The sequence below is a fragment of the Ceratosolen solmsi genome, unplaced genomic scaffold (assembly GCF_000503995.2).
Source record: "Ceratosolen solmsi marchali unplaced genomic scaffold, CerSol_1.0 scaffold11, whole genome shotgun sequence".
Taxonomy (NCBI): Eukaryota; Metazoa; Arthropoda; class Insecta; order Hymenoptera; family Agaonidae; genus Ceratosolen; species Ceratosolen solmsi.
In genome coordinates this window covers 14,931,089-14,956,010 of record NW_011948416.1, presented here as the reverse complement: position 1 = coordinate 14,956,010, position 24,922 = coordinate 14,931,089, and the positions used below count along the sequence as shown (strand labels likewise).

At 23.6% G+C, this 24,922-nt stretch overlaps 1 protein-coding gene across 2 annotated transcripts in view; it reads right to left on the bottom strand.

Moving 5' to 3' along the window:
• Nucleotides 1-898: 898 nt before the first annotated feature.
• The window catches only part of sm (heterogeneous nuclear ribonucleoprotein L), a 66,492-nt gene continuing 42,468 nt past the window's right edge, over nt 899-24,922 (bottom strand). The window contains exons 6-10 of one of the 2 annotated variants that reach the window (XM_011496028.1): nt 17,272-17,335; nt 4,850-4,942; nt 2,811-3,351; nt 1,733-1,992; nt 899-1,103 (exon numbers count right to left, since the gene is read on the bottom strand). In XM_011496028.1, coding sequence (XP_011494330.1) covers nt 955-1,103; nt 1,733-1,992; nt 2,811-3,351; nt 4,850-4,942; nt 17,272-17,335 — 1,107 coding nt within the window. In that variant the 3' untranslated portion in view covers nt 899-954. The remainder of the gene's footprint in view (nt 1,104-1,732; nt 1,993-2,810; nt 3,352-4,849; nt 4,943-17,271; nt 17,336-24,922) is intronic. The other variant, XM_011496029.1, reaches the window with a different exon arrangement.

Genomic DNA, 24,922 nt, shown 5'->3' with positions numbered 1-24,922 from the left:
TTAGTGCTTAACGCGCATAATATAAGTTTAGCGACAAAGTAGCTCTCATATTAAACCTTGCTTTTTTTATTTCCTCTTTATTTTAGTGAGCTTTTACACACGGTGCATCACTTATGCTCTAGTCGTATTGTAACAAATATTGCCTCGAATATAAATTTTTTCACACTTGATTTACTAGTTTTCACACTCTCTCTCTCTCTCTCTCTCTCTCTCTCTCTCTCTCTCTCTCTCTCTCTCTCGTTTATTCTGCATTCGTGCTGTAAACAAGCACATACGTACATGCTGCATATTTTACTTTTTTCGCATAGTCAAGTCAGTTGTCTTGAGTTTTCTTTTCATTATTGTTAATTCTTTTGTCACAACCCTCGAAGTATCGTCTTACATTTACATATGGCCAAGTCAAGTTTATTACAAGATTAGTAGTAGTCATTTGGTTCGCCTCGAAGATCGAAAATCTTTTAATTATAAAAAGATTCCTCGGCCATGGAAATTTAGCCAAAGAACTTTGGGTAGTATCGGATGAGTCATATCATCTTTCTTATTGCATATAGTGAGCTCTAATTGTTTAAAGAGCATCACGTGTACGCGCTTGACGTTGCAATCTGAACACTACAACTTGTGGTCGAGGAGCCGAGATTAGTAGGGCCAGAATGCAGGCAGAGGTGGGGGTGGAGGTGGTTGGTAGTGCGTCGCGAGGGTGGGCGCAGCTATAAGGAGGCATGTCGGCGGCGGGGGTAAGGGTGGAGGATGCGGAGGCAAGACCGGGGACAGTGCGAGAGCGGTGGCTGCTGCTGCTGCTGCTGCCGCCTGCTGGGGGCCGCAGAGCGGTGGATGCAGCCCGAGACCGAGCCCAAGCGCGGCCCGCTGGCGCTGCTGATGCTGCTGCTGCTGCTGTTGTTGGTGGTGTTGCTGCTGCTGCTGACGCTGACGCTGCTGACCCAGGGCCTCGCCGTTCTATTCCGAGTCTTGCTGCATTTTGACGTGACCATTGTTAGCCGAAGTGGAGGATGAGCTGCCACCGCTGCTAGGTGGGAAATTGCTGGGTATGGTGCGGGACGACGAAAAACATAACTTCATTATGTACGGAAATTTGCCATCTGTAACTCATGTTGCAATTTCAGCTATTCAATATTCTTTATATTTCAATTTCTATTATAACTTTTTGATCTTTCATCTTAATAATTCCCTTTTGTTTTTTATTCAATGGTATAAAATACTAAATGACAAAATCATTCGGATCTATTTGTTTCTTGAAAAATTTTCGTTTTTCTCTAATTTTATATTTCGATTAAATTACTGTAATTTGCATGAATTTTATATTGTTATGAATTTTTGTATTATATGCAAATTATTTCGAATTAAGTTGCGCAATGAATTATAAGTTAACCATATTTAATTTTCCAAACTATTCAATAATAAATTACAATAACTTTGTAGAAATGATAGTAATATGATAAATTATTAAGCTTAATCAGAATTAGTTGTTTTATGAAGGATATAATGTTAGACCTTTAAGCAACATACATTTCATAATACAAATTACTCTACAATTGATAAATGGTTTACTTACAATTAATAAATATAACACTGATGTTTTTTAAAAAATTCAATGGATATTAAAAATCTTTCATATGATTAATAATACAAGTGTGATTCTGTTATTTATAACATGCAGTGTGCTCTCTCATAACAGAAACGCTATATTTCTTTAGAAAATATATAGACTACTCACTGCTATTTTCGAGGGCGGTGTGGTTGCATTCCATAATAGCTGCTACTGCTACACCTACACCACTAAACTCGATGAGGCCTGAAGAAGATCGTTCGGATTTGAGAGGAAAAAGTTTGATCGTCGTAGGTGGTTCAATGCCGCGTTCTACAAATACACGATTCACTGTTTCCTCAGTAAGATCAGGAGGTGTATTGAAAAAATGAACTATTTTCGAAGGTGGTTGTATTCGATTCTTGTTGGCCATTGCTGGATTTAAAAACCTGAAAATAAATAATACAGTATGAAATACTTAAGTGAATTCTTTTTATACAATAGTAGACATTACTATAACAGAATTAAATATTAGTTAGTCATACGTGGATAATTAGTTGGAAATTTCAACGATACATAAATTGTATTCTGTTTTACATTATTTGATAATTAAAGTATATTTAAGATTATAAAAAAAAAATTAAATAAACTCATGCTCTATATTTCATATGTATTTTTATTCGCTACGAATGTCTTTAAAGCAGCTTTAAAACTTCTTGATAAACATATAGTTTTTATTATAAAATAAAGAATAGCCATTTCTATCTCACTATTTGTATAAAATTATATGCACTAAATATTTTTTTTTAATTAAAATGAAATAAATATTAATTTTATTAAATGCTTATAAATAAAAAAATATAAAATAATTATAATATTATTAATTTACAATTATACTATACAGGTAATAATGAATAAAAATAATATCATAAGGCAATAACTAAGGAATTTCATTAATATTATTAAAATTAAAATAAAATAATTGAGTAAAGGCTTAAGTCAACTTGCTTATTTTTTTTTACATTTTTTTTTTTTTTTTTTTTTTTTTTAATTATGTTAACGTTATAGATTTAACGATATATTACTGTGAAATAATTTATAAAATTATGAATAAATAAATTTGATTAATACTAAGAATTGCATATATCAAGTATATTAAATATTAACATTTTTTAAATATAATTAGCGATAAAAAATAAAATAATAGTTAATTCATCTAACGTGTTTAATAATGAATTAATATATAATATATTAATATATAATGTACCTATTATTTTTGCTGCCAGTAAAATCCTTAAAACTGGGCGTTTTGTCAGGTAGAACGAATGGATTGGTAACGTCAGATAGAAAAGCTTGTTTAGAAAAGCCAAGTTGGAGTTTAGCATCTTGACCGATAGTGACATTGTTGAGGTTCTGGAGACATCGTTCAACGGCTATGCTGTCGCCCATTTGTATCATAGCGCATCCCTCTTTGGTTTTGAGGAACTTGACCTTGGTGACGTTTCCGTATAAACAGAACAGATTGAAAAGTTTATCTGCATTAACTTTGTCAGGTTGTAGTCCGTATACCATCATGACGGAGCCCTGGCTACTAGTGGCCGGAGTTTGACCTAATGCTGGAACGTAGCCCGGTCGAGGTGGTGTAGGATGCAGGGGTTCACGACCCGTGAACTCTGCGGCCGTCTTTAATCCGTAGCGCTCGACATAAGGTTCGGCATATGCTGCTGGACCATTGAAACCATCTTCGTATCTATCGTGGGCTCCAGTGCTAGCTCCAAACTGCACTCCACCAGTAGTAACCGTCGAACCTATAACGAATAAAAATGTAATTTGATTTTCAAACAAATTTAATTTAAAAGTCTTAATATCCATTTCTGCGTATGGACAGATAAAGATGCTATGACTTTCCATAACATTCATTTTTTTTATCTATTATTAATTTATTTATAATTATCAGCATCTAGCAGAACAATTCAGTACGATAATTAAAAAGGGTATACGTTAATTTTCTTAAATAATTCGAAATTTTAAAGTATTTTTGATTATACCCTAATTTTCTCTCCTTTTCCCTTTTCACAATACAACACGACGAATAAATAAATAATATTATGTAAAATAATAATTTTTATAATGTAAGTAGATGCGAAATTAATTATTTATTATAATTTATATTACATTATAATTTATATTATTACCGTTGATGTAATGAATAGTAATATATAATTGAATTTTGTAACAAAAAAAAAAAAAAAAAAAATAATAATAATAATAATAATGAGCTGATTTTTATGTGTGTATATATACAAAGTAAAAATAAATAAATTAATTTTTTAAATTAAACTAAAAATTTTACCTATGAACAAAATTAAAAATTTGAAGGAACTTTAACATTTATATAATAGAATATAATATTCAATCTTTAATTCAATGTAAAAGAAGTAGTAATTCATAATACAGTTATATTAAATGAAAAAATTGTCTACATATTTCAAAAGATCTATATATATATATATATATATATATATATATATTGTGTTTACTTGAATAAAAAAAGGTTATTGATTAAACATAAAATTACTCATCAATTAGCTTATTATTATTTTTTATTATTTTTAATAAAGATATGTAACAAAAAATTGTTTTTGAACAATCATTTAATTAATCTCAATTTTTTAATTTATGACGGTAGCTTTAATTATTTTTACTAATAAATTAATTGAAAATTGTTAACTTTTATTTTTATAAGCTCGTAATTTAATGTTAATTAATAATTATATTAATACAACTATTTAATAGAACATATCTTAATTATTTATAAACTAATTCATTTTGTAAAATGTTCAATTTAAGAATTTTTAGTGATTTAATTTTTTTAGTCAATTTTTTTAGTTAAACTTATTAAGAATTTAAGAAGTTTTAGTGTGTTAATAATAATTTAATTATTTTTCATCAGCAATAAACATGTTAATAATAATCATACTCAAAGACAACTTTAAAATAAATTTATTTTTAAAATGTGAAAATATTTATTTGAATCTTAAACTTTTAAGAATTTAACGGTAAAAATTTGTCTTCGAATAAAATTTATTTCTTCTCTAATGGGAAATCAGAGAACTAATAGGTGACGCTTATGAAACATTTATCTGAATTTTAAATAGTATTAAGTGCAGCTAAAAAATTTTAAATACAATGGTTTACATAATAAAATATAAAGAACATATCCACTTGTGTTGTTTGAGTACATTTATACTAAAATAGGATAACAAATAAATATTGTTGATAGAGTTTTATAAATATTTTCTTTACCATATGGCTGAGGAGCAGCTCCATAACGAGGTTCGGCAAGTAGAGGTGCCGGTCTTCCGTTTCCAGTGGCGTCATTTTTGTGCGCTCCTGCTCCTAATAAGGATAAACAAAATAATTTGTTACTATTTTATTAAAGTCGCAAATGTTTTCTTTACACATTTAATAATTATCTTTTATTTATTCATTAAAATTATTAACTTTTCATTTAACTCTTATTATATATTTATTTTTAGGTAAGGATAAATGTTGAGGATATATGAAAGTAGTTATGTAAGTAGTTATTCGTAGTGTATGTTTAAAAAAAAACATGAAAACAATATATTTTATAATATTTATAATCGCTAATTTTATGTTAAATTATTTTAACATTAATAATTAGTAATGCTTAAATATATCACCATTATAACTGATCGTAAATTTTTCGTACGCTTTTACTTTAAAAGCTCAATAAATTTAGTATTATCTTATAACAATATAAATTATAAATCGCACAAAAATTTTATAGCCTGAAAATACAGTAATATTATCGAGTGTCAAGTTATAAAATAAATTAATAATAATTTTCGTTTCTTTTACCTTTCATATATCAATTTAAAATATTAAAAAATTAAAACAAATATTACGATGCATACAATAATGTCGATGTGTATACATCGATATATAAAATATTTTATTTGTAACCATATTTACATTAAAATAATAGGGTAATAACAATATTGCAACCATTTTTTTAAATATTATGTGCCTTAATATTGTTTCGATATGTATTTAAAGTGTCAAATTATATTGATAATCTGAATGGGGTTTAAAATTGAGAAAGATTATGAAAACGTATCCTTAGTAAATCAATCCAAACTTTTTGTATCAAAATATTGTAATTAAGTTAAGCAATAAGTAAAAGAGCATAAAAATATATATTATTATTAAAGTTTTCAATTGTAATATTTTAAAAGAATTATCAATGCACAATATACGACCTATTAATACAAATTTCTATTCAATTATATTATTAACACATTTATATGTAATGTATATGTATATTATTTTGTAATGGTTTTGATACTTATTTAGCCAATCCCTCGACATTGTAATACAGCATAGTTATATACATATTCCAAACGTACAATAAATCGCATGTAACATAAGTATTTATAAAAAAAGCTAGTAATTAAAATCAATATGATCCTAACATATATTCTACGAATCTTGTTAGCAGTGACAGCTTTGTTTATTTTTATTTTATCCAATGTTAACGGTTTTTACTGATTAAATATTAAATTTGTTTACTTAAATATATTATATTTACAAGTAATTTTACATAAAATAATAGTGTACTTATAATTTTATTTTTTAGGATTAGTTAAATATGTCATCCTATTAATTTAGTGACATAATAATGCAAAGAGAAAAAGTTATTGCCTTGGTAATCTAGTAGAATTCAATTAATCGAGCTATTTTTAACAGCACGTTTAAATGAAAATAAATGTTAGGACGTACTTGTGACGGTATGAATTCTTTATTAAAATTAAAGGGAATTAAATAATACGATTGTGAGGAACAAGATAAGATGGATATTTTCAATTTTGGACTTTCCGGGTTTATTATGGCTGTGTGAATATAGACGAAAAGAATAAGGAAAGCGTTTCTTTTCAGCAGACGAGTATCAATTTATTGAAAAAGAGTTAGGTGGGTAAGTTGGCAGCAATGGACGACGCCAGGTAGCGTGCTGTATCGACCTCGCAGAACGCCGCCACGCAGACTGGTAGTGCGCACCCCCATACACGAACGCTCCCGCCTCTAACCCTTCATTCTTTCCACATTGACTATCTCAACTACATCTTATAACTTGAACTTTTAGAATCAACTTTAAGCACTGCTTTATACTCATACATAGATATAAATTCATAATTCTTTGATAATTGATGAATCATACTAATCGATATGTTCTTTCAAAATGAAAGATCTCAAGATTTGTATTGAAAAATTAATCCATTTTTATATGTAGCTGCCCCTGTTATTTTAATACTCAAGACTGGCTTCTTTTACTTTTTCATTTATAACGTTTAAATGCTTCATATATTAACTATGTTCTTTTATTCGTTTATAGTAAATAAACTAAAAAATCTGAATAAGTTTGTTTCTGACTTGCGAATCAGAATCACAAATTAAGCAACCAAATTTGCTTTCACTTTATTACCATTTATTATGATATATATTAAAATATTATTTATCATGAGATAATAATTTCTATTTATACAAGTTTACTTGTATATATCGAACACAATATTTGGTAGATATTTTTATATTAACCATTCGTATACTCCGCATTTCATATAGTAGCGTATATTATGATAATGGATAAAGGATCGAAGAACTAATTAAAGTTCTATGGAATAATTTAGATAAGATGAGTGGTCAAAGAAAAGAAGAAAAGAAAACAATTCAATAAATATGACATAATTCTAATACGAACATATTCGGCAGTATATGATCCATTGACAAATGAAATAATCTACAATTGATAATTCTTATAGTAACTGCCGTTTAGAAAAGTATATTTTATGAAAGTTTTCAATTACTTATTTTTTTATGAATATGGATATATACATACAAATAACTCAAGCATGCGAAAATACATACTTTTAACGTGTAACAATTATTATATTTTTTGTCAAGTATTATCATTCGTTTGATATACATCTTTATATATATATATATATACATATAAAGATATTATTTACGAATTCTTTCTTATTATATTTTTTTGGTATATTTCAATAATTACATACTAACTGTCTACAGTTAGGATTTCATCAAGCTTACCATTATTATTAATAAAAATTTTGTAATAATTGTATCAAGTGTAATTATTTATAATTTTTTATATATAACATACATGATATAATATAAATCAATTTTATATTTCAAATCATGTAAGAAATAACTAACTAAACTAAATAATGGTGTTTGTAATTTTTTATTTTATTCTTTAATATCTATAAAAAATGTTTTATTTTTTAATTTCTTAGGCAGTTTCCGATTTTCTTATTACATCCAATACTTTTAAATTACCCTATTACAATAATACTCTTAACTATTATTATATAATAGTATTATTATAATAACTTTTACTTTTATTATTATTTTATCAATTGTATTTGATTATTGTCAAAAAATGACTATGAGTAAGTCCTTACAATTGCAAATTTAGCGCATTGTGTAAATCATATGAAAAGGAAACCCAAAGACAGTTGGTTTTTTGCCTTCAATTCTTGGCTCAATCTCATTAGTAGATTTTATCCTTCGTAGTGATGAATTAATATCTTATAGTATAATATGAATAAGAGTAAAATTTTTTTGCTTTTAGAAGCTTTTATATTTAAAACATTACTAAGTGAATAAATGAGATGATGACACAATTTATAACTACCACTGTATTATTATAAGAACTACAGTACATACATCAGATTCATTTTGAAGATATATAATTCCAATCAAAGTACATAGTATATTCCTTTTAGTTACTTGTCCTAATTGAAAACACTTAATAGTAAAAATAAGACATTCTACACAATTTAAAATTCTTAATTTATAAAGTTCTAAACAAATTTGAGAGTGAATTTTAATGTCCAACATTGGGTGATACAATTTTAAAATTTACAAAGTGGCCGAAATATAGAAAAAATAATTTACTCGCAAAGCTATACGAAATTTTACATATGAATTAATTAAAAAAAAAGACAAATACACAGGTATTTATTTTAAATAATTGTTTTTGAGTTATGTATTAAATTACGTGCGTGCTCTATATGGAACATTATAAATATCCATATATATATATATATATATATATATATATATCCAAGGAATATTTTATTTGTAATATTTCATTTTAAAATTGCAATTAATCATCACAATAATTAACTTGGGAATTAAAAAATGACCTTATATATTTATTATTCTATTAGTACATAATATAAAGCCTAGTAAATTTGAATTGATTTAAGGCTCAATTTTATTGAATCATTAATTTTCCACTTCTTGCATTTTTCTTTCAAATATATTACTTTAATGGTGTTCATAAAATATTGATTCAGATATCCTATAAGCTAGGAAGCTCGACATTTCTTACGATTTTGTGAATCGTGCTCCTAGGATTTTGAGACGAACAGCTATTTAGAAGATAATTCTTTTAATACTACTTAGTTGTAATTTTTATGAGTTTTTTTACGGTTTTTTCTCTCTTATAATTTTAATCTATATCTCTTGATTTGCTTGTTACATATATTCTTTACCAATTTCAACCATAATAGAATACAGTTTGTATAATAGCTGTGGCAGATGGCTTGCAACTTAATACTTGTTTGTACTCGATAATAACCTAAACTCTAATTTTGATAAAATAAATTAAATTATCTCATTTGTTATAAGTGAATTTAGATAATGTTACTCTAGTAATTCTCTTACCAACAGAACGAAAAAGTTCTATTGAAAACTTAATGCTGCATTTCTGTGGCCTTCAGTATTGCCATTTAGAGCAGGATATTTCTTATTGTGTAAAGAAGCAACGTAAGTACTTTAATTCTTAGGATTATGACAATTGTGGAGTTGGTCTGACCCTTTGATTATCTAGTAGCCTTACTAAGGTTAAAAATACTTAAGTTAGAAATAATTTTGCTATCAAGTCTATCATAGTAATAGACAAAAAAAATCGACACTTCCAGTTAAGTCGTCTACACTATAAGAATTTATTTGGAGTAGCTTTCAGTGAATATTCTAAAATTGGGTGCTCTCTCAATTCCGTACATAGTAGGGCAAATCATTGAATGAAACAGTAAGATTGGTGGCAAAGTGTAAATATATCTGACGATTAATTCGGGAAGTGTCATATTCCGAAATCATCTTTTATCTACTGATAATAGTTTATCCTCTGCCGAAAGCGCTAGCATGTTCTAAACAGAGAACTATTCATGTTAAAGGAACATTTTCTCTCTAGAAATTTGTTATATAATGATATTTAATAAAAACAAGTGACGATTTTGGAGCTTGTAATATATATGTTTTAATGTGTCATAAATCGAAGTTACATATTGTATCGATGGTATTAAGAAGTTACTTTAATCATAAATTGACATTAAAGTAAAGTTCACAAAATCAGTCTTTTCATAATCTTTATTTTATATATTGATAAAAAAAAAAACTTTAAAAACTCTTACATTTTTTCATTAAAGCTATTTATAAATTTGGTAGATCTATGGTCCAATTCAAGTCTACTATATGCTTGTTCAATTCATGTGACAATTTATAGATTGCCTATACAAAAGAATAGTTTCTATTCGAATTTATAATAATTATATCTTACCTTTAGTTTACTCGAGGACTATTAATATTAATAACTATTAATATCGTTAATTAAATGTTGATATATTTATTAAAATTATAGTATTTTTTTTTATAAATTTATTAAGAATAATTTTTTGTCGCTTTTTTCTAATTTTTTAAATACAATAAATGAATACACAGATTATTAATATTTTTTATATATGATGCTATATATATAGTCATGTAGTCATATTCTATTTGAAAATACATTTATTTATGTATTCGTTAATGATATCTTTAATTTTTTCATTGTCTAATATTTATTTATATAACAAGATAATATTTTTGAATTTTAATATATTTACATAATTTTAAGAAAAAACTTACGTGTAAATTAAATAAATATTTGATCGATTAGATTTATTGAAATAGTATAAAATAATTGTTAATTCGGTTATGAAGAATGATATTAATATAAAATGCAATTTAAAGGCGTGTTAAAACTGATCGATCAAAGTTTACTTGAAAAAAGTTTTACTTAAAGTTGAGTGTAATGTATTAATGATACACTTATTGTCCTAGAATAACGTCTGTGTTTATTTAATTCTAGTCAAGAGATGAAATTTCTTATTGAATAGTTTTGTTCATTTGTGTGATAATTTGGTATAATAAATATATATATCTAATTAACTAATTTGATAACACAGATGTAATTCTTGCGTTTGTACATTGAAATGTTATGCTGGGTCGAGAGGTAACTGATGTTTTTGGTTTTGTGACCTAGGAATTCGATGCAATTTCATTCGAAGAGAGTAAGAGGTATTGATGAATGAATAATTGCTCTGTTACAGATTGGATGTTTTATCATCACATACTGGACTTACCGCTGATAGCAATCTCGCAGCCAAGCTCAACAATGTTCAAGAGTCACGTTCAAGCCCTTGGAGACGTGTGAAGCAGTGGGCGCGGATAGAGCGCGGACAATGGACGAGGAATTCATAGTGAGAATATACTTAAGCCTTTATCCTTTATCCCTCTTTCTCTTCAGCACACGCACACACGCACGTACTCTCGTCTTCATTCATTAAAACACTTATGCACTTTTATGCTCTCCCTCTCTCTCTCTCTCTCTCTCTCTCTCACGCACACGCACACACGTACACACACGCACACGCACGCACACACACACACACGCACACACACACATTCTTTCTCTCCCTCTCATAAACGTTCACCCTTTATCTCGTCACCTACTCTCCTTTCTTATCCGTATCCATATCCATATCCATATCCATATCCATATCCTTTTCCATTTTCTGTCCATCGCTTCTGAATCCCGTCTGATCACCTCATGTCAACAATTGAGATGGCTGCATCTGCACACAGACAAACATTCCAACATAACACCGCTTTCCTCCCACTTTATTATTCTTTTCCTGTCTTTACTTCATTTCACGCTCTTAATGCTTCTGCGTTCGCATTTCATTTTTCTCGATCATAATTTCTTTTGTTGACGTTGATATTGTTGTTATTGTTGTTCATATGAAATTTGTTGTTGTGTTGTTGGTGTCATGAATATAAGCGAGAGGAAAGATTATTTAGCTAGTTCATATGTAATTGTACATTTATTTATCTAGCCATTATTCTTATTTTATGTTTCTTTTCCATTTTTTATTTTTTATCTTGATATACATATCTATATATATGTATACACAAAAATATATATGCGTATGTATATATATATATGCATATCGAACATAATTAGTATAAAATTATTTATATAAATAAATCTTTATAAATACAATAATTTGAAAGATATGTTTAAAATTAATTTGGGAGTTAATGATCGATTGGATGTTTGTCTGTGAGAGTGCTTTAGTAGCCTTTTGAGAAAGAAGGAAATAACGTTGATTTAGATAGTCTTTAAATATATAAGATGAAAAGACAAAAATAAGTTTTTTATTCTGAAATTTTAAGAGTATCATTCGGTTCAACGCGCACATACAAAATATATGGTATCATAAAAATACATACGCCCATTTCTAAATACATTGTTCAATTCGCAATGAAACAGTTTCATACATATTAGTTGAAAAAAATTGAGACCATTTTATAAATATTTCAAGACTAAAAGATTGAAAATGTGTATGACAAATCTGAATAATTTCTTTATACACGTTATGTTTTGTTTACATTTACTATGCCTTATTTTACTATTACATTCTAAATATAACAATGGTTCTTATATCCATTATTGTAAATTAACAATATACTAAGAAACGATATTAAAATTTATAATTTATGGAATATTAATGGATATACTCCGTTTATAAAACAGCAATTACATTAATAATTGTTTTGACAATATTTGATTCTTACATTGCATATTATATTTTTTTCATTTTCTATCTGAATTTGTAAGCTACGTACTAATAAAAAAATTAAAAACAAGCATAAACGTAATAAAACAAATTATTAAATACGGAATATCAAAATCTTTTGTCAGTAATATTTAACTTGTGTAAAACACATTAGAGTATTTTGTGAAATAAGATTCATATTTTAACAAACAAAGAAAAGAGAAAGAAATGATATAAATATGCAGAAATATTCGGAGTAAGAAAAGATACAAATAGGAAAAAGTAAATAATAAAATATTACGTGCTCATTACATTTCATGACTTTCTTATTAATTAACAGATTTTCATAATTTGCGTAATTTAAATGAACTTCAAATAATAGTATACAAACTATTTTATTACTGTTCCTTTCTTACTGTGCTATATATTTTCATATAATTTTTTCTTTGAAACAAATAAGAATGTAAAGATTTTTGATAAAAATAAAGAAGCCTAAGTTTTCTTTACTCATTCTTTGTCAAAATGAATTTACTAAAAATAAAAATAAACTTGTTTAGATATTGTAAAATAAAAATTGTTATTGAAAGAACTGTTTAAGTAAGCCTTTGACAAATACATTTAAGTAAATAAATACACGTACAAACACACACATACATACACAAAAAACAAAGAAAGGTTTACTTTAAAATTAATTTAGAATTTTAAACTTATACCAATGTGCAAAATAAAATAAATGCTTGTAAAACTTTATTGGAAGAATTTTCATCTTAGCAGTAAATTTTAATAAGGTATCAAATTTAAAATAAATGAATTCATTAACCCTGTCAAAAAAGTGAAATAAAAAGAAAATAATAAAGCTAATCCATATAAATAAATTTAATAAAATAAAGTTGGATTTCTACATATATGTCACTAAATTCAAAGGTCACATGCATTCGTTTAACATACTTCAATAACCATTTCTTGTATTTTCTTCTTTTTAAATTTATTTGACTTATTTGAACGGTAAGAAGCGAAACTATAACAGGTATAAATGACATAGTTTTTTCAAACATTACAATATAATTGCTACTATATAGCGTAGGTTACTCTGGTAATTCAAACAATGTGTAATGTAACGCAATTAAGTGGTTGTTTAAATCCTCTGGCATTGTGTTCGTTGTGTCATACTGATGATTGATTTTCCAGTGGTGTATAGTTTACGTATTATTATTATTATTATTATTATTATTATTATTATTATTATTATTAGGTATATAATAGAGGTAGTTGTAATTTATAGTAGGATTCTGATATCTTATTTAATAATATATTTTATTAAAAGCTTTTTCTCATTTAGATTTAAGATTCTTAGTAAATCACTAAACTTGATAAAATAGTACTATTTATTAGATATAGCATATTTTACTCTTTATTGCGAATAACAAGAATATAAAATTTTACAACATTGCAAATAAAGATGATAAAATATTCTACAACAAATTGTATTAGTCGAACAAATAAGAACGAATAAGATTTTAACATTTGATATATTATGTAATAACTTATAAATGAAGGTGGATTACAAATTTTTAATTTTTTTACACATTATATCAATATAACTGAATGTATCATAATTCCTAATTAAATTGGTTTCATTCAAGGTATTATTTTAAAAATGTAATGCATTAATATAATAATAAATCTTATTATTATACTATCTAATAAAATAATAAATCAATGAATAAATCATTAATTATATCTAAAATACTATATTTAATTCCGGCTTTAATTCAATATAAATTTAAATTATTTATCTATTCATTTTAATTCATGAAATTCTATCATTTATAGTTTACTTAAATAAAAATTTTTAATTAATGAAAAATTTATTTCAACATTCAGTATTTCATTTTTAGTATTCCATAATATAGACATTGGCAAATTTTCAATAATACTATAAAGTAAAATATATAAAGAGTTAAGTTTTATATAAATTATAATCTAAAAACTAAAAAGAATAATTCTTATTACATTTTTTATTCTATAAAAATCAATTATTATGATATAATTTTAGAAAATATAAGATTTAAGAACAATTTTTAATTTTATTTAATAGCATTGGATAACACTAAAAAATTAATTACTTTATTCAAATAAAATAATAGATATTCTTAAACATATTTTCTATAAAATTTTTATTGTTATAAATTAATAAAAATTAATCAAGTAATGTGGAAAAATCGAAGTCAATATATTTTTTCAACTAATATTATTCAATTATATTGTATTTATTACAAATTTTATCATTATTACAATTTTTTTTTTAATTTAATTTAGCTTTCAATTTTCTAAACATACTTTTAAATAAAATATATTTTACATCACAGTAAGTACAAAATGAATAAATAATTTTCGTTGAATAAATTACAAATCTTATTCAAATATAATGCATTTTGTATTTAATTATAATTTAAATATATAATTTCATGTAACACACTGATACATTAATATGTATAATAGAAGAAATACAAAACGTTGTACTTTATCCATCGGGTATATGTTAAAAAATTAAAGTGAACTTTTTATTTTAATTTTATATTTTTATTCGTGCTATTTCTTACTTAAAATGAAATCTATTAAATAGTATGATTTTATAATAATTTAAAATAAATTTAAATATAGTCATTCAAATCCTTTAAAATTTTACACTTAAATGAACATGTATTAATAAATTCGTAATTCAAAAACAATAAAATTATTCTACAAACATAATAGGTACTGTACACTCATAATTACTAGCTAATTGTATAACATACAAATTTTACTATTTTATCAGGTAAAATCATCAAGTATTCATAAATAATTATAATTTCCGTTAAGTACTTGATCTTAATAATAATAAGATATAGATTAAAACATATGTTGTCAAAATAATTTACACAAATGGTTCAGTTATTTGCTAAAATAGTGAAGTTCATCTATCTAATGTAGACTTAATTTTATATAAGCGAAATATGCTTATCGCTTTTTAATATTTAATACAGTATAATGATATATAATTTGTTGTCAGATCTTAATAGTTAAAAAAGCAATATTATAAAATCCATCGTTCTCTAATCAGTAGTTTAATATTTACTAGAGAGAAGTTTTGGTTTTATGTTTTTGTTCTAATTTTAGAAAAATCAAAAATTTCATGTATTGTACTTATTTATATATAGCTTTAATTTTAATTAATAAATTTAATGTTTTATTTCTGCACATTATTCTGAATTTTCAAATACAAAATCTTAACTAAGTATATATAAATTTAAGAAGATACTGAAAAAAATATTTAAATAAAAATTAAAATAAATTAATAATTTTTATTACAAAATATTAGTTCTGCATAGAAATATACTATTTGTTTCTTATAGAGCAATGCTTATATTAAATATAGTTATTATGAGTTTTAGATTCATCTATGTATGTGTATATATATATATATATATATATATATATATATATATATATCTCGCAAATTTTCATTAAAGTTATAAAAACAGAAATGTAAAATAATAAGTAATTTATTTTAATTTACTAGATGTTATTTTTATTCTTAGTAAAGTGGGATCTTTAGCTATTTTCAAAATTAATAATTAATTAAATTATTTACTATATCTAATTGAAGACAATAAGTTTCTGATTTGTATGTTTCTAAGTTTATATTAATTTTAATTTCGTTATAATTGATACTGTTTTAACGTTTGTAAAATTAAATAAATTGTACAAATAACACGTGATATATTTCTACAATTCAATTGAAAATTCATATGGTGATACAAACTGTTAAAATCTTAGCTAGATTGTGATTTAGTTTGATATTATTTTATGAAAAAAAATATACAAGAAATTGCTAAATCTAATTAGCAAAAATTAGGAATTAAAATAGAAATATCCATGTAATAAAATAGTTCCAAAATTCTACTGGGAGATTTTAATTAAATTTATAGATAAATATAAAATGTAATAAAGTAATTGGTGAAAATAGGGAAACGAACATCAAGGCAAATTGACAGTAAAAATTTGAAATACATAATCTTGATAATTACGATGCTTTCAATTTTTAATGTATCGAATGTATAAAACAAATTACAGGTAAATTCATAATGGAGGAAAGAGTATAAAATGGGGTGCACGATCGTTCACATTTAATCATGCAATAATAATTAAGGACATCATATATAAATGGCAATAACTCTTTGAACATTAACTGAATTTCTTGCTTAAATTCGCTACTTATTTACAAATTTGCTAGAGGAAATTAACCTCTGCTTATTTGATATTTTACTTTTTAAATATATTAGTAGATACTCATATAAGTTTTAAGCAAAAAAATATATTTTAAAATTTGAAGCGTTTACTCATCTGTAATATATACGATAATGTGTTTACTTGTAAGTTCATTTGGTATTATTGATAATTAGTAAAAATTGTATTGTTCAATGTTTATAAAATAAAAAATTGTTTAAATGATTCATTGCGATTAACTATTACTAACCAAATTTCTAAAAAAAAATATTTATATTTACGTGTAATTACTAAAATACGATTATATTAAAAATTATTTGAAACAGATGTATTATTATTGGATTATAATGATATGAACGAAAATTGTAAAAATAAGATTGACTAATGAAATTCTTATTATGTTATTATTACTCTGAATTCAATATTGTGTATCAAAAAATCAATATACAATTAATCAATTAAAAGACTTACCTAATGATGGCGTAGTGTAATCCCAACTTTCAGAGTCATTCTTATAAACATTTAGTTTCGATGGCTATAACAAAGATAAATAGAAAATGACATTAATCAATCATATCTAAATATAGATTTGTATATAAGTTCTTATTTATTATTAAAAATTCATTATTTTTAATATTTATATTCAACAGCATATTAATAGCAATTTATATAATTAGTAGGTTTATTTAATTATTCTTACTTATTTATATGATAATATGAAATTAATTTGAAAATTATATAAATAGGCAATTAAACTATATTAAAAATACGTCTTATTAATTACTAAAATTAAATATTGTATCTAGCAATAAGTTCACAGAATAATTTTATAGAATAAAATACAAATATTATTATTTCATTATAGTATAAAATATTAAAAAATTTTAATTCAATTATTACTCTTAATGTTCTATCTAGCATAATTTTATAGAAATAGATATTCTTATGTATCAATGTATTCATAGCTTTAATACTATTGAATGGATTGGGTATTCAACTATTTTTTAGAATATTAATATGTTTAGCTTCTAGTAGGCATAAGTTTATAAAATAATCTATTTACTGAAGCTTAAAACCTTATTATTTTAATTTTTTATTATTTCTAAATATTTAATTTAAATATGTAACTCAATTATTTCAAAATTTATTGGATATAAAAAAAATTGTAATACTTAGAATATTTTTTACTTCCAAAAACAATAACTTCTACGCTACTGATTAATTATAATATTGAAAATGATTTTTTATATGTTAAACATAAATATCTATTAAAATAGTAAATATTGCCAGTTTTAATTTTTTCAATTTGAATATTCATATTTTTAAAAAAACTACGTATTTGTAAAATCAAATTCAATTTACCTATACATAAACTAAGCAATAAAGTTGATATTCATTGAAGGATGCGTACTTTTAAAAAGTACGAGATTGTTGACTATTGCCAAGTCATCTAATTTAAGGACATAAGCATTAAAAATAATTAAACCACAATCTTGTAAATATAAACCATATCCAATTCAAGCTTAAGATTTTTTCATGCCATCATAGTCTTTATCAGATGGCCTTCATAAATATTTATAAGAGTTAATATAATTATATACTGTAAAAATAATCTATTCAAAGCATTTTAGTATGCATTCTTAGTGCATTAAACCGTTGACTTATTTTTTATAAAAAATATGTACAATTTTTATCAGCGAATAAGATTCTAATAATAAAAACCAAATTATAGTGCATACTTTATATTTCTATAAATTATGAGATTATTATTAATATTGTTGAATGACTTATAACAAATAATATTAATGTTTAGATATCAATTAATTTGTTAACAGTTTTAATGACTTATCTATATTTTGCAACAGTTATATTGGGTTATATAGATTACTAAAATTTGTATTTTTAAAATATTTTTAATGATAGACGAATAAAGTGAATAAAAATATAGTGGAGAATTAAAATTTCATGGAATTATTATTAGCAAAAATTAAAAACTTCCCCATAATCAATAACATCTTTTTCTATTACATAAAAATGATTTTTCTTCATTAATAACAATGAACATAAAAACATAACTTTAGCATAGTTATAAAAAAATATATTTTTATTTTTATGCTATGAAATAAATACTTTTTATTTCAGTTACAATTTACTAAGAAACTAATAAACAGATTGACCCATACATTAAAAGTAAATTATATATATATATATATATATATAATTTTATAATTTTATAATATTATTAAAAGCATATATATAATTTTTATCGTAATATATCCATCAGTCTTTATAAATTTTTCAATTTTCATAAAAAACAATATTAACATTTCATAAGAAGCCAGATAATATATGTAAAAAGTTATTATATAAATTATATTTTAACGCAAAATATATATTTAATTTCGTGTATGTGTACATGCCTTAACAGCCTTTTAATTAACTGAAAATTATTAAGAATGACAATTTAGGTAATTTTAAGTTAAATTAACTGCTTAAAAAAACATTTAGGAAAATTTTTATATTAAAAAATTCTTGTTACAGTCATTAAGCAGTAAACAAATTCTCTTTATTATCTTATCATTTTATACAAATATTTATCATCAGATATTTTGCAGAAGGTTTTTAAATAAAGAACAAGTGAGCGGAAAATTAGGATAATTAGTTTTTATAATTATATTTTTTATACTATCATTAGTCTGACTTGACAACGAGATTATTTTCTTTATTTTGCTGTAAATGCTGTAATAAAACTGTTTAAAATATTTAATATCATTTACATATTTGATTTCACCTACAGTCGAAATATCGACTTTATAATTATTATAATTATATAAGAATTATAATAATTATATATATATATATATATATATATATATATAATTCGTAAATTACAAACCATATATGATCCATAATATATTCTTAATAAATTTTTACATAATTTGATGAAATTTAAATTTTAATAACATGTCCATTAAAAAACGTAACTACTAAGTTTAATAGTAATTCACAAAATTATTACACGTATACAATTGATAATAAAATTGTAAATATTGCTAAAATAAGAGTGTTATTAAAATTAACAATTCATGTTTTTAATAAATCTATTAGTTGATTTATTTACTATTTTAATTTTATGCTAAGCTTTTATCTGAAAAAATAATAGAATAAAATATGATAAGCATGTATTTCTAGAAATATAAAATAATACAAAAAGTATTTGAATTAAGTGCTTCAATGACACAGAGGACATATTTAAAAGTAAATTAAATAGGAAGAAAGTTAATAAGAGTTCAAAAGAAGTTGTAAAATCTATAAACGTAAGTTTTTCTAAATTTGTAATACTACATGATTAATATGTTACTTCCTATTCCAAATGTATGGTTTGAGAGGTAGATAATTATGAGATAAAGGACTAGTAACGAATTTTTCAAAGTAGTATTTATATATGATTTTTTTTTCAATGTAATTATAAATATTCTAATATTGAGTATAAATATTAGAAATAATTTATTATAGTATAATTAAAAATTGTCTGTTAAAATGGAATACAAAGAACTAAAACAAAAAATTGAAGAAAAAAATTTCTACATAATATTTGTATAAGTGGGTAAAAAGCAATCGTTTAATTATTCTTATGTAATTCACATGTAAAATAATAGTAGAAATAATACTGTCTAAATAATGAACAATATCTTAGTTTTTAAGTTTAGTAAAATAAAATTCTTGTTATATGAATTAATTAGTACTTAAAATAATTATCTAATTATAATGTATAATAAAAACTATATCTTAAAACAAACATAATTTATTATTTTTAACGATACTTACGAAAATAATTGTCAGAAATATTTTTTTAAATGACAAAACAAATTTTTGCTTTATAATTTAGGTGAAAAAAATAACACTTATGAGGAAAATTATTTAATTTTAAATTCTAATTAAAAAAAAAAGTGCTAACAATCAAATATCAAACTTTTATAAAAACGTTAATTTTAATTTTGATCACTTTCTGATTTCATAAAAATTATATTAAACAAAAAGTTTCTTAAAATAGATCTATTTTTTAACGATTCAATAAACGATAACAAATCTTTTTATATTTTTAAAAATAGTAGGATAAAAAATGGCCCTATTAAATAAAATGTTCTAGTAAAAATGAAGAAATGTCAAATATTTATTAAATTATATCCACAACTTAAATTTAACATGAATACTTTTTCTTAAATTTTTAAACAATACACTTACACAATTTTAAGTTTTCCGTTGAAATGCAACCTACTATTATTTGAAAAACTTATATAAGTATTAAATAATATAAATAATTTTAAAATATTGAACATTTTATAGTCGTACAATATAATCATTATTTTTAGTATTCAAATTCTTTATGTTTTGCAAAACTAAAAAATACTTGATGCTTTCATTAATTTTTTATCTATTTATTCACTGTTTTTAGATAATCATTTATTATCGTTATTTTGTAACATAAAATTTATTAAACTTCTAAGATTGTCTTAAAAACTCAAGATATCAATAATTTAAATACTGCTCGATACTAAACTGTTTCTTATCTGTATATTTTAAAGCTGTTTTTCATTTATTACGCTTGAGAAAAACTTCAAGCTGAATGTCTTCAAACGGATGAACGTCTGATAAATCTGATAAACATTTTTGCTTTCCTATTTAGTACTACTGTTCATGCACTGAAGTCTCCAAAATGGTTGGAGGAGGCTCTTAAACCTTAATCAAAATTAGATTATAGTCAACTGAACTCGTATGAATAATATATTATTACTTTATATGAGTATTATTTGAAAACGTTCAAGTCATTGTAGGACTTTAATATGAATAACTGTAGTATTTTAATATGAATAATAACACAATAATAAGAACTTTTAAGATGTTAACAATATGAAAAAGAATTTTATTGATCTATGATTTCATCAATATGTCGTCTTTTTAGTGGATTATTATTCATACATATATAGTTCTACATATTAACCTCATAATATAATAATGTCTGATATTGAACAAGAAGATTTTACATAATGCATAAAAAATAATTAATTAAACATTTGAAATACGAAAAATTACAATAAATATCCAAAAACTTTATCATTAACTTTATCCAACTATGTGACTGAAATAAAAGTATTCATAATCATAAAAATATACTAAATAATTTTTTATATTGAATAATTACCATAAATTTATAGTAATTATAAGTAATTTTATATACATTATATCATAATTAATAAGTATTACTATTTCATTGCAATTGCTTATTAACTATCTTTATGTAGACTTAATGGTATAATCAGATTTATAATAATCTTAAAATATAACACTAATAAAATCTAGCCTTAAACAGTTATATTAACAAAAATTAATTTATGCATTGTTTAAAATTAATATTAACGTTACAGTGAATTAAATAACATTTAAAAATTGTTTAATAACATTTAATTATAATTCACGTAGAGAGATACAATTTGTTAATAAATGCAATTACTATATAAAAATATAAAATCTAATATATACTACGATTTGTGAATACTAATAGGTAAATTTGTTTAAAAATTTGAGTGATACAAAGTTATTCATATTAATAAAGCAAGATATAATTAATTTTTTAATATAGTTTGAACAAGTTATAATCAATTATTTAATTATTAATTGTGTATTGATATATTTATCAAGTCATATTGTAAAAAAAAAATATATAAAAAATTAATTATAAAGTATATGATGATATACAAAAATACTAAATTAATTGCTTAGATGCATCTTTTCGTCAAATGTGTTGTAAATAAAGACAGGTAAAATAAATTCTAAAGGTGTATATTCTCTATTTACCTATAACCATACCTAAATATAAGTCTGAAAGTTAGATAGATAAAATAATTGATAAAGAGACAAATAAGAGAAAAAGAGAGAGAGAGAGAGAGAGAGAGAGAGAGAGAGAGAGAGAGAGAGACGATAAATTTAAATATGCTTTATTAGATGGAATAATTTTTGTAAGCACTTGTATCGCTAATAACTAATAATTTATAAATCTATTCGCTCTACATATAATACTTCGTCATTATTTGTAGAACATTTTATGGAAATAACAAACTGTTTCCGTACTAATTTATTTCTTTGCATACATCTTAAAATTACACGACTCTCGCTTTCTTCTTACATTTTCAATTAACCTGATTAAATGATATCTATAAATTCTCTTCATTTATTTTCGATTTCCCGTTTTAGCATCTGAAAATACAGGCTCGTATACATGATATTTTTACATATCGTACTGCAATATTTCATGGTACTTCTATTTCAGTCGTCAATCAATATAATTATAACCTCACTATTTCATAATTAAAGAACATCGTATAATAACAATTTCTACTTTTAAAGACAAAAAACATATTAATAAATATTTTTTTATTTTTCTCAAATTATAATATTTTAATTTTACTTTATATTGAAATATTGCTATAAATTTCCAATAAATTTTGATCTGCAATTTAAATCCTATGTTTCAAAGTGAATATCTTATATTATGCCTGTCAGCGAATCTCCAAATAATTTATTTTAATTACAAACAGTAAAATATGAAGAGAACTTATCTGTTTTATTAATGTAATATTTTCAATTTCAAAATGTAAATAATAAGGTTACAAATATTGCTAAGATGAATAGTAGAAAATTATTATGAGAATAACACAGTATATATTAGTTTTAAGATATTTTCAACATCAGTAAATTATATAATCAATATATTAATCAATAAATCAATAAAATCGATAAAAATTACAATAACTTTTTTCAAAAATATATAGTTTCATATTACATATTCATATTACATAGTTTAGATATAGAAGTATTTAAATATTTAACATTTAGTTAATTCGGAAAGAGCAATTCAGTTTCATCAAAGTAACCAGTTAATTTTACAAATGCTTAATTAATTTATGATATTTGGCGGAATATTGACAGAGAATGTATTTGACGAACTAAGCCATCAAATTATTCTTGTTTTAGTTAACCGGATAGAAGATACACTCTTCTCTATTACTCCACGTTCTTCATCTTCTTCTACTTACTCGAATTAATAACATATTTTTGTTCATCCAAATCAATTTCCTAAACAAAGTCACACGTGAGCCTGCGCGCGCATACACCAGTGTTATTCGAGCATTATAACTAAATTTCATGTAACTATACTTAGATTTATCATACTACCATTCATTTTTATGTTATTTATATTTATTCATTTTGCAAGCCGTAAAAATGATAAAAATAGAAAATCAGTATTAAACTAAATAAAGAGGAAAGATATATCTAAACGTGCTTTATTGTTTAGCCTTACTTCCTAATTTATCATGTGACCTTAAGAAAAACTGCTAACGTTATTAGAAAAAATAATTTTCGAGTGTGAAAACTGTTATGTACGTTCCATTGTTTTTTCTTCTTGCTGAAGTTGAACTTGCTTGAACTGAGTTCAGCCGAAGAGAGAAAATATAATGAATTAGAATATATACATACATAAATATTATATATAATATATATATATATATATATATATAGAGAGAGAGAGAGAGAGAGAGAGAGATATTACGAGAAAACACAAGGAATTAGTGTTGCGTTCTTCACATTTCGCACAGCAAACCAAGATTAGTCAGCTGTTCTCGAATATAATTATCAATTTTTTACTAGAAACAAATCATTTTTCGGTTGAAAATTAATTGTTCAGAATTTTAGTTACAATTAGTAGCTTATATTGTAATATAATTATGAAATCAAATTTTCAATAAACACTTATTACAATAACTATTATTATTGAGTAAATATTATTTTTATATTTGGAAAAATTTTATTTCATAATTATGTCACATAATAAATTGTTGATTTAAGTTATAATACATATGTAATTAGCATTAATTAATTATTTTATTTACCAAAACAACTGTATATATGCACATAACTCATCACACAAAAGTTTCTGTAAAATTATTTTTGAATTCATATTTATTATATTTTTAAACTACAAATTTCTTACAAATAAAAAATATTAATTGATTCAGTTGTTGTCGAAATTATATTATTTATAAATTCCTAGAATTTTCACTTA